This window comes from Mesoplodon bidens (assembly GCF_964165515.1).
Source record: "Mesoplodon bidens genome assembly, chromosome: 3".
In the NCBI taxonomy this organism is placed as follows: Eukaryota; Metazoa; Chordata; class Mammalia; order Artiodactyla; family Ziphiidae; genus Mesoplodon; species Mesoplodon bidens.
Window position 1 is genome coordinate 83,695,925 of NC_138178.1, and position 11,643 is coordinate 83,707,567.

The following is an 11,643-nucleotide window of genomic DNA, read 5'->3' on the forward strand; positions in this document are numbered from 1 at the left end:
TATGAAAGAGAAATTAAGGAAACACTCTCATTTACCATTGCAACAAAAAGAATAAAATACCTAGGAATAAACCTACCTAGGGAGACAAAAGATCTGTATGCAGAAAAGTATAAGACACTGATGAAAGAAATTAAAGATGATACCAACAGATGGAGAGATAAACCATGTTCTTGGATTGGAAGAATCAATATTGTGAAAATGACTATACTACCCAAAGCAATGTACAGATTCAATGCAATACCTATCAAATTACCAATGGCATTTTTTACAGAACTAGAACAAAAAATCTTACAATTTGTATGGAGACAAAAAAGACCCGGAATACCCAAAGCAGTCTTGAGGGAAAAAAACGCAGCTGGAGGAATCAGACTCCCTGACGTCAGGCTATATTACAAAGCTACAGTAATCAAGACAATATGGTACTGGCAGAAAAACAGAAACATAGATCAATGGAACAAGATAGAAAGCCCAGAGGGAAACCCACACACCTATGCTCAACTAATCTATGACAAAGGAGGCAAGGATATACAATGGAGAAAAGACAGTCTCTTCAATAAGTGGTGCTGGGAAAACTGGACAGATACATGGAAAGAATGATATTAGAACACTCCCTAACACCATACACAAAATTAAACTCAAAATGGATTAGAGACCTAAATGTAAGACTGGACACTATAAATCTCTTAGAGGAAAACATAGGAAGAACACTCTTTGACATTAATCATAGCAAGATCTTTTTTGATCCACCTCCTAGAGTAATGTAAATAAAAACAAAAATAAACAAATGGGATCTAGTGAAACTTCAAAACTTTTGCACAAGAAAGGAAACCATAAACAAGATAAAAAGACAACCCTCAGAATGGGAGAAAATATTTGCAAACAAATCAACGGAGAAAGGATTAATCTCCAAAATATATAATCAGCTCATGCAGCTCAATATTAAAAAAACAAACAACCCAATCCAAAAATGGGCAGAAGACCTAGATAGACAGTTCTCCAAAGAAGACATACAGATGGCCAAGAAGCACATGAAAAGCTGTTCAACATCACTAATTATTAGAGAAATACAAATCAAAACTAGAATGAGGTATCACCTCACACCAGTTAGAATGGGCTTCATCAGAAAATGTACAAACAACAAAGGCTGGATAGGGTATGGAAAAAAGAGAAACCTCTTGCACTGATGGTGGGAATGTAACTGATACAGCCACTATGGAGAACAGTATGGAGGTTCCTTAAAAAACTAAAAATAGGATTACCATATGATCCAGCAGTCCCACTACTGGGCATATACCCAGAGAAAACCATAATTCAAAAAGACACATGCACCCCAATGTTCATTGCAGCACTATTTAACGTAGGCAGGTCATGGAAGCAACCTAAATGCCCATCAACAGACGAAGGGATAAAGAAGATGGGGTACATATATACAATGGAATATTACTCAACCATAAAAAGGAATGAAATTGGGTCATTTGTTCAGACGTGGATGGATCTAGAGACTGTCATACAGAGTGAAGTAAGTCAGGAAGAGAAAAACAAATATCGTATATTAACGCATATATGTGGAACCTATAAAAATGGTACAGGTGAACTGGTTGGCAGGCCAGAAATTGAGGCACAGTTGTAGAGAACAAACGTATGGACACCAAGGGGGGAAAACCGCAGGGGGTTGGGGACGGTGGTTGGATGAATTGGGCAATTGGGAATGACATGTATACACTGATGTGTATAAAATTGATGACTAATAAGAACCTGCTGTATATATATGAAAAAAAAGACAAATCAAAGAAAAAAGCAAGAAATGTAAAAGTGAAAGTTTAAAGCCTGTTTCATCACAAGCGTCCCTTTATCATTTCACATCCATGAGCTCTGTAAATGGTTTAAAAGTGGTTCTCAAGTGTCACCTGAGCATCCCTGGAGTCCCAAGACTCAACCGTTCAAGGGGTCCAAGAGGTCAAAACTATTTCACAATAACAGTAAACGTTATTTTCATTCTCATTGTGTTTTAAGTGTACAGAGGCGATTTCCAGAGACAAGATATGTGATAACATCATACTTCTAATGGCTAATAGAATGTATGACTGTGTGTGCTTGTATTTTAAATTTTTCAGTTTTATTTTCCAATACAGTAAACATCAGTAGATACAACCTACTTAAACAAAAGTTCCTTGGAATTCTCAATAATTTTTAAAAGTATAAAAGGATCCTATATCTGGATCATAAAAAAATAACAAACAAATAAATAAAAGGATGTTAAAGCCAAAACCTTTCAGAATTACTGTTTTGAAAGATTGTGTCTATCAAATCATCATTAAGGTATGATTACTTTCCCCCACTTTTAATAATCAAAGACCACACACACACACACACACACACACAGAGTCTGCTAATCAAAACATCTGGTTGGCTTAAGCTCATCCGTGTAACACCACTAAAATGAAATAATTAAAGTTGAACTACAATTGCCATGTTAGCAAGAGAAGCTTTACTCTAGGTTAAGGTCAGAATTCAAATAAGCATTTTATAAAACTGGAAAAATCTTAGAATCTAATAATTTACATCTGAGAATCCCTAAGAAGTATAGAGATTCCAAACTGAGAACTTTAGGGTATTGAAACATACACAGAAACATCTGAGTTAAAGCTTACATTTTAAAAATATTTTTTTCTTATGCTTGTAAATATCTTTTTTTCAAAACATGGATACCAACAATAACATGTGCCTTATTTATGTCAAATCCTTCAATTAAACTTGCAAAAACAAAAGAAAAAAGAATTAGGAATATGAAGGCTGTGAGTGTTTCAAATATTTTAGTGTACCTCTTTCCAGAGTGAAATTTGCACTGCAAAATTTACCTGATCTGGCTGTTTGTAAATCCTTCATTCCTACTGCTTTATTAGGAACAGAATCTTTCACTCCAACTGCAGGCTGAATGGGTTTTGAAACAAGTTGATTAATAAATAATGTACATTTGATACAATCTGTAGTTAATAATTGAAGACAAAAGTATAAGTTTTTACCTTCAAGTGAGGATATTTTTCAGGAGAATCTAAAAGGCAAAAGGGACATAGAATCAATTACACGTAACTATGAAAGCCAACTATATATTCATGCAGTTAGTACTGAGCAGAATCCTCATGCTTGGCCTTGGCAGTGAATATTTTAGGTTTTGGTGTTTTGTTTCTTGGGGAAGTTAGGACTGCAACAAGACAGACATATGAATCCACTATAGATACTGAAGAAAAAATAGGAGTACAGGTTTAACAAAACATGCAGTTAAGATTTCAAAAGTAAGATTATGTTCCAAAAGCCTTTAAAATATATAAAAATGCACATGTACCCATGTGAACATGCTGATTGATGAGGAGAAAAGTGATCTTTAATCAGAGCAACAAATCATGACCCCGAGAAGGTAAATGTGAAAGCTGATGGTAAAATGCAGCAGCACATCTTGAATGCAATACAGCAGCATCATTTACACCATTATACTACAAGTATTTATCATGTTCTTCAATTTGTCCTGTAATTTAGGAAGTGCACAGTTGGGATGACAGTTCAGTTGAATGTATAATTCATTTCTCATCAGAGAAAGTGTTATGAACTGATCAGCTTGGATATACACTTGTAGAATTATAGTTCATAAAAATATTCATTTTTTACATACCCATGTGGGCTACTGGTATGCCTACATTTCTTGGATCCTCTAGTTTAGTCATCTTAAAGTTTCTCGATCCACTCATGCAAGAAGGTATATAAGGCACATCTAAGAAATAACGTATTATAAGTTTTCAACATCGAAGTACGATTATCAAAAAGGAAAAAGTAAATTTTACTGCCACAGAATTATTAGATATTAAAAATCTTTCATATTTCAAAATCAGTGTAGTATTTACTGAAAATAACAATTTTAGCATTTAGGGAATGAACCCTATTAATTTCTTTTGTTTCCAAAATTAGTTTGGTTCAATATATCATGCTAATGTTTAAAAGGATTTTTGTGAAACAATTATCAGCAAAAAATTAGCTATCTTAGGGACTCCCCTGGCAGTCCAGTGGTGAAGACCCCATGCTTCTACTGCAGGGGGCACGGGTTCAATCCCTGGTCGGGGAAATTAAGATCCCACATGCCAAGTCAAGCAGCCAAAAAAAAAAACAAACAAACAAACCTATCTTAAAAAAAAAAAAAAACAGCCAATGCTTCCATATTCAAATTAATCTCACTTGAATAACACATACCAACACAACATATATCTTTGATGCCTGATAGTTACAAGGAGGAGCTGGGGTTTACCTCAATTCTAGCACCCACTCCTGCTTCCAGTATTCTCTGGAGCAGCAATGACCTAACCTTGTTTCAGTGTAAATACACTGAAGTCATCTAACGAGAGTTCTCTCAAGTTTCCTCATCACCTCCACAATCACCTCCCTAACACCCTTCTTTCCCCCCTCTTTCCTTTCACTATATTCTTTCCTCTTCAAAGGTAGTCTCTGGATCTGTGGTCTTAATTCTCCCCCTTTGACATTCTTTTTATGGATCATCCCCACCACTTCTTTTTTCCTCTTTGCTTAGCAGTGGCACCTTACCTCTATAAGTTCTACTTCAACGCTTTGCTACCCTCTGGCTATAAACACACTCAGAAAGAAAAACAAAATAATGCTTTTCCTTGATCCTGTTCTGTCTTGAACTATCCAGTGGCTCCTCTTCCAGATTTCTCTCAATGCAAGCCTACACCCTTGCTACTCTGAGAGCTTGTCAGAAATGCACAATCCCAGACCTGCTGCTCAGCATGTGCACTTTTCACAAGGTCCCCAGGGGACTAATGAAAATTTGAGAGACTCTGATCTATCAGTCTGCTTCTACATTCCCACAGTAAGAGTGGGAAAGCTTTGCTGTTCGTCTCTGACAAGTTTCGGTGCTGGAAGCTCACTTCAAATTTGTCTCACGTTTCAAATACTCTTCGCTTCCCTTTTCTAAAGACCTATTTTACTTTGCCCCCGTCCTCCACAGACCCCTGCTTCCTTTTCCTTCATTTACTCCCTGTAACCTCTGCCTCTCTCATTCTTTAGTCCTTCTTTCCTCTTCCTCATTTCCCGACTTTCCTTAGGTTGTAGAGTACCTTGAAACGGAACTAATAATTTAGCTCCTGAAAGGGGACTCTCAATTTAATCTGTGGCTGACACCAGATAAGATACACAGCTTCCCTCCTTTTCTCGTCTTTTTCCTCACTATGCATTTGACAGGTGATTTTCTTTTTTTTTTTTTTTACATCAACAGTGTTATGTTTTTAATAGTTTTCAGAATATAAGCTGCATAGCTTTTTAGAATAAAAAATGATAGAACTTCAGGTACATGCTTTAGAACACTTGGTTCAACAACAAGCAAACTGTGTCTTTGAGGACCACCTCAAAAGGGTGGCACACTTCACAGTGTAACTTGGTAACAGACATGGAGATAGATGATTATATCATGGCATGTTGTCTACAAAAGAACATCTGGACACTCAGAGCTTAAATAGAACACAGCACACAGTTAAGTATTCAAGCACTGCTTTTTGGCCAAATAAAAACTGCCTAAAAACTGCTGATGGATTTTTGACAAGACAAAAAGACATAGCTGCTTAGTTCTTCTGATACAGCACTTCTTTTCCAGAATGAGACAGGCTCAGTTCAACTTGAAATCAGTGTGAGGAATGATTCTTCCTCTTAACCGACAGGTGATTTTCTTCGGCTGTTAGAATATATCAGAATTCCCATTTTAAACCAACATGCTGTCAAATGACTTTTTCATAAAAATATAGTTCTTACCTTCTACTTGTCCATTTAATATATTTTTTCCTCTTTGACCTGCAGCTCCAGATAAATGATCAGCATACTTCTCTGGAAGACTCTCAGAGATACTCTGTTAAAATTGATATTAATAATGAGTTGCATAAAGCTTTCCTAATCCCCTTCTAATAGCTGAAAATACCCTACTTTTTAAAATTTTCCTACTTTACAAGCAATTAGATTTAAAAATAAGAGAAGCATGCATTGAAAACCCAAACATTGAAATAGAAAACTTCATATACACTCTCTAGATCAAGTCTATCTTTTATCCTCATTTGGCTACTGACTCTGTAAACTGAGCATGGAAAGCCAGAGGAATTATTTTCACAGACAAAAAATGTGCCTGACTTACAGGCACATTTCAGCAAAGAATTACCTTCAAAACACCTAACTCTACTTTGCATTCCTTGGCAAAAGAAGAGAGTATTTTTAAAAAATATGTGTTTAAATAAATTCTTTAATAAGTACACTTGCTATAAATTTAAAATATTTCTAAAGACAGAAATTTTTTAGTATTAAAATAATATACTTGGCATGAAAAGAAACCATGAAGTATGTCATGTTGAGCATAAACAGAACACTGTAGAAGCTGCTTCATTTAGGTAAACAAGGGCTTATAAGAATCTGTTATTTGATAAAATTTTTATTGATAGGAAAAATAGTTGAATAAAATAGCGAAGTAGTAAGAAAAACTTTTATGTTTAAATAATAGCAGAAAATTTAAATATAGTTATGCAACTCTTCAAAAAAGTACAGCAAGCTTTAATAAGGGAAGAATAAAAACTTTTATTTAGTAATCATCTAAATGTGCCAAGCTTTTCTTATGCACATTTTATTTTCTACATACAACAACGATAAAAGTGATTGTAAGGACAGTTACCCCACTTCCTGTTTCCTGGTCCTTCCAAGATGCGAGAGTGTAATGACGAACAGATGGGATCCGCTGCTCTCTCTGTCCAGAACGTCCCTCCCCTGGACCCTCACGTGACTGGCTCCTTCCCATTCTCCCCTTGGTAGCTTTTCTCACATGCAGATCTTTTCTGACTACCTAAATTCCACGCCCACCCCCATCCCCATCCTAACTACAAACTCGCTCAATGTTGTCTGACGTAACATTCTCCATGTTCTTTGCCTCTCACTGTTGTGGCCTCTCCCGTTGAGGAGCACAGGCTCCGGACGCGCAGGCTTAGCGGCCATGGCTCACGGGCGCAGCCGCTCCGCGGTACGTGGGATCTTCCCGGACCGGGGCACGAACCTGTGTCCCCTGCATCGGCAGGTGGACTCTCAACCACTGCGCCACCAGGGAAGCCCTCTCCATTTTCTTTACATGAAGGACTTAACAGTGACTTATAAAGGATTCCTGTTTGGTTCCCACCACTACAGCCTAACCCCTCAATTGGTACAGTCAGTGTCTAACTGCCCAGTACATAGTTGGTATTCAATAACAGGAATTTATTTAAGACCAAAACATTTAAAATGTCGAGAGGACCTCAAGTACCAAAGCACTTGATACCTATAGGAGATCTCTGATAACAGTCTATAGAAACTTAACATACCCCAAGCTAGAAATCCACATGCCCGTTCTAATTTTCCTATTCTTAACACTACTGTCATTTTATTGTCCTTCAGGTTTTAAAAAAGTGCCCCAGCATTTAGTGAGTCACTAATTGCCACTGTGATCATTTTTTTAATTAGTTTCTGCTTTATAACAAAAGTGAATCAGTCATACATATACATCTGTTCCCACATCCCTTCCCTCATGCATCTCCCTCCCTCCCACCCTCCCCATCCCACCCGTCCAGGCGGTCACAAAGCACCGAGCTGATCTCCCTGTGCTCTGCGGCTGCTTCCCACTATCTATCTACCTTACGTTTGGTAGTGTATATATGTCCATTCACTGTGATCATTTTTGTCTTACATTTCTATAGCACCCTTTACAGTTTACAAGGTGTGTTCACAGCTCTTACCACATCTGTTCCCTACACATACCTGAGAAGTGGGTACCAGTACCATTTTTACGAAGGAGGTCACTGACACTCAACCAGGGTAGACATGTCTTTCCGAGATCCCACAGCCAGTGACAGAACCAGGATGCTACCATGTCTTTTGACTTTAAACACAGTGCTGTATCACTGCAGCAGCTGCCTATATCTTACAGATCAGGCCCTTCTTATCTCTTTCCATAGCTGTCACCTTACAACAGCTCATCATTACTTTATATTTACGTTACTTCAAGTATGGCTGCCATTAAGGTACTCAACACACACTAGTTTATCCAAAATGGTGTGTACTTATTAAAACATCGCTAAACCTAACTGTTGTTATTATAATGCCACATACTTATTATTCCCCATTCTTTTGCTTCTCTTGAAACGTTCCTTGCAGATCTATTTGGAAATCCAAATGTAATAATACTTTCAAGTCTCAGGCACTATCTTTTTCAGGTCTAAGTGGTAAAAAACTACATTTCAACCTGTTTCTCTCTGAACCTCACTAGGAGTTTTACACATCCATATGTACCAAAGAAACATACATTTGCTTGGGAGACTGGGACTGACAGATACACCCTACTATATATAAAATAGATCAATAATAAGGACCTACTGTATAGCACAGAGAACTCTACTGAATACTCTGTAATGGCCTATATGGGGAAGGAATCGAAAAAAGAGTGGATATATGTATAACTGATTCACTCTGCTGTATATCAGAAACTAACACAACATTGTAAATCAACTATACTCCAACAAAAATTTTTTAAAAAAAGAGAAGAAAAAAGAAACATACATTTGGCCATGGGCCGACCTGGAATAATACTTCAGTTTTTAGATAAATTTAACTTCAGAACCCAAACTGATTCCTTATGGCTTCTAAGCCTTGGTTTTTGCTCTGTGCTACACTGGTTTCATTAGGTGAATCTTGCAAATTAACAAAAGTGCACTATGTGGTAGTTATTATACTTAGCACACAATTATTTAATTAATTACAGGTTAAAAATGTAAGGAAAAAATTTTGATGGGCAAATGCAAAGGTGAGAAAGTAAAGTCAAAGCACCCCCCCTTTTATGTTTTAACATCACTCAGTGCTTATATTTTAAAATAAAAAAATAATAATAATAATAGAAGACAGTACCTCAGAATCCCAAGGTGATTCTATACCTTCCTCTTCTCCTAATCCTAATGCTGACATCATATCTGTAAAATGCAGCCACAGATACATTAATGAGAACATTTACTACTATGAATTTTAAATACATATATGTCTATCTCCATCCACAAATATTTAAATAAAATAAAGTAGCAGAAAAGAATTTCAGAGGGTTGAGGCATTTTCAGGAAGAAAAAGTTGGTAGTAGTTGGGATACTTCTGAAGAAACGGAGCAAAAGAAACATACTTAAAAAGAAATGGAAAAAAAAAAAAAAAGGGCTTCACTGGTGGCGCAGTGGTTGAGGGTCCGCCTGCCGATGCAGGGGATACGGATTCGTGCCCTGGTATGGGAAGATCCCACATGCCGCAGAGCGGCTGGGCCCGTGAGCCGTGGCCGCTAGGCCTGCGCATCCGGAGCCTGTGCTCCACATCGGGAGAGGCCACAGCAGTGAGAGGCCCACGTACCGCAAAAAAAAAAAAAAAAAGAAAGAAAGAAATGGATAGTATATTTGGATCTACACACTTTAGATGTTTTTAGACTAGCCTTTAAGCATAGAAAAAAATTCATAAATATTCACTAAATTACCACTCCTATTATTTTTCTGAGCTCCATCAAAAGAAGTCAAATTGGGCTTCCCTGGTGGCGCAGTGGTTGAGAGTCTGCCTGCCGATGCCGGGGACACGGGTTCGTGCCCCCGGTCCGGGAAGGTCCCACATGCCGCGGAGCGGCTGGGCCCGTGAGCCATGGTCGCTGAGCCTGCGCATCCGGAGCCTGTGCTCCGCAACGGGAGAGGCCATAACAGTGAGAGGCCTGCGTACCGCAAAAAAAAAAAAAAAAAAAAAGAAGTCAAATTCTTATGATCTGTTTGCTCCTGTGGAGCACGTTCAATATCAGTATCATTTTCTTTTTCCTCAATTTCTGGATTTGTTGCTCCTTCCTATAAAAACAAAACAAAACAAACACCTCATTCCAGAAAACATCATATTCATTCATTTGGTCATTCAATCAATCAGTAAGACCACAAACATTTACTGGATCTGGCAAATCATAGGCACTATACTGGGAGAAAAGCTGGAAATATAAATAGAAGACCGATTCTGCTCTGTATTCCAGGGGAAGTAGAGCTACATGAAAACAAGTAAGAAAAGCAAAGTATCGTTCAACAGCTCTACAACTGATGTGAACAGAGTACAGGAAGGGCACACAGGAAAGAGGAGTCAGCTGTATCTGGGTAGCTCAGGAAATGCTGCAAAGACAGGTCTGTGTCTTAAAAGACACACACAGTGTAGAGCGGGGAAGTGAAGGGGATTCTAGAAAAGGCAGCCTGAGCAAAAGGACGAGGCGTGAAACAACATAACAAGTCACGTGGAAAACTAGAACACAGTTACCGGGAATGGTATGGAGAGACAAAACTGGAGGATCAGAGCCAAACCAAAAAAAGCAAGTGTCCTCCTAGAACATGAACTTTCTCCTTCATGTGATGGGGATCCACTACATAAGTAGAGGTGTTACATCTTCATAAATATATTTTAGAAAGGTCACTCTGGCAGCAACGTAAAGATGAACATCAGGGGAGCAAAACTAGAAAAGAGCATTTCAAAATTATAAGTGAGAAAGTAATAGGAAATGAAAAATGGTAAGCAGGTAGAAAATACTGAACTTGATGAGCAACAGGATGTGGTGATTTCAGGGCGGGATGGAGTCCAAGATTTTTCCTGCTTTGGTATTTCAGTGATGTTATCTACTAGGATGGGGAAGACAGATGACAGAGTAGCTTACAAAGAGTCAGGAAAGAGGAAAGCATCAGGGACAATGTCTTCAGTTTGGGGCATAACAAATTTGAGGCACCCAGGGGACTTAGAAGAAAGATTTGGATAAATGCATTTGGATTAGTAATAGATAAACTTATTCAGGAAAAGCATATGATGTTAAGATAAATATCTGTAAAATATACTAACCTGGTATAATTTAATGATGCAAACCTATGCAGAGTTCTGAACTTTTGAAAATATAAACAAGACTGGGGAAGAAAACTATGAGATTCAATTTTTCGATTATATATTGCAACATTTGTTTAAGGATATAAAATATACCCTTTCACGAATATGTGCAAATATTCATTTCCTAGATATTATAGCAATACGCATTTTTAAGTTTCATGAAAAGATCTAATTGTAAAACACCAACTCAAGAGACTACAAGAACACTCCTTTTCAAAAATTAATCTGAAAAGACAAGTTTGAAATTGTAGAAGAGAATGTTTATGGAATTATAAGGCATTTTAAAGTATTACTATGATGTACGAAAGAAATATAAAACTGGATTTTGAGTGTTGCTGTAGATCAAAAAATTGTTTCTTAAAGTCATATAAGATATTCTGGAAGTCAAGGAGCAAATAATTTGAATTGGTAAACTTGAAAATATTTTTCAAAAATTAGTTGGGGACTCAAGCTTTTTGTGTCAGGTCATCTCTTCCTAACTAGAAAAATTATTATGAAGGTATGTAACCACAGATGACTTGGTGATTTATTATTAACACTTTTATTGAAGTGCACTGGCATTTTAAGAAAACAATTAGAGATGCCTTATCATTTTGGCCATTAAAAAGATCAATCCCTTTTCTTTGCTGTTAGTAAGATTAACGATAAACAGTTTTGCATAGAACA

At 37.2% G+C, this 11,643-nt stretch overlaps 1 protein-coding gene across 8 annotated transcripts in view; it reads right to left on the reverse strand.

Annotated features, from left to right (window-relative positions):
• LOC308614815 (ankyrin repeat domain-containing protein 26-like) overlaps positions 1 to 11,643 on the reverse strand; it is a 168,724-nt gene that overhangs the window by 80,920 nt on the left and 76,161 nt on the right. For all 8 annotated transcript variants that reach the window (XM_081229566.1, XM_081229563.1, XM_081229561.1 and 5 more), the window contains 5 exons: positions 8,962 to 9,023; positions 5,809 to 5,902; positions 3,668 to 3,766; positions 3,024 to 3,052; positions 2,859 to 2,931 (listed from right to left, as the gene is read on the reverse strand). In XM_081229566.1, coding sequence (XP_081085692.1) covers positions 2,859 to 2,931; positions 3,024 to 3,052; positions 3,668 to 3,766; positions 5,809 to 5,902; positions 8,962 to 9,023 — 357 coding nt within the window. The remainder of the gene's footprint in view (positions 1 to 2,858; positions 2,932 to 3,023; positions 3,053 to 3,667; positions 3,767 to 5,808; positions 5,903 to 8,961; positions 9,024 to 11,643) is intronic.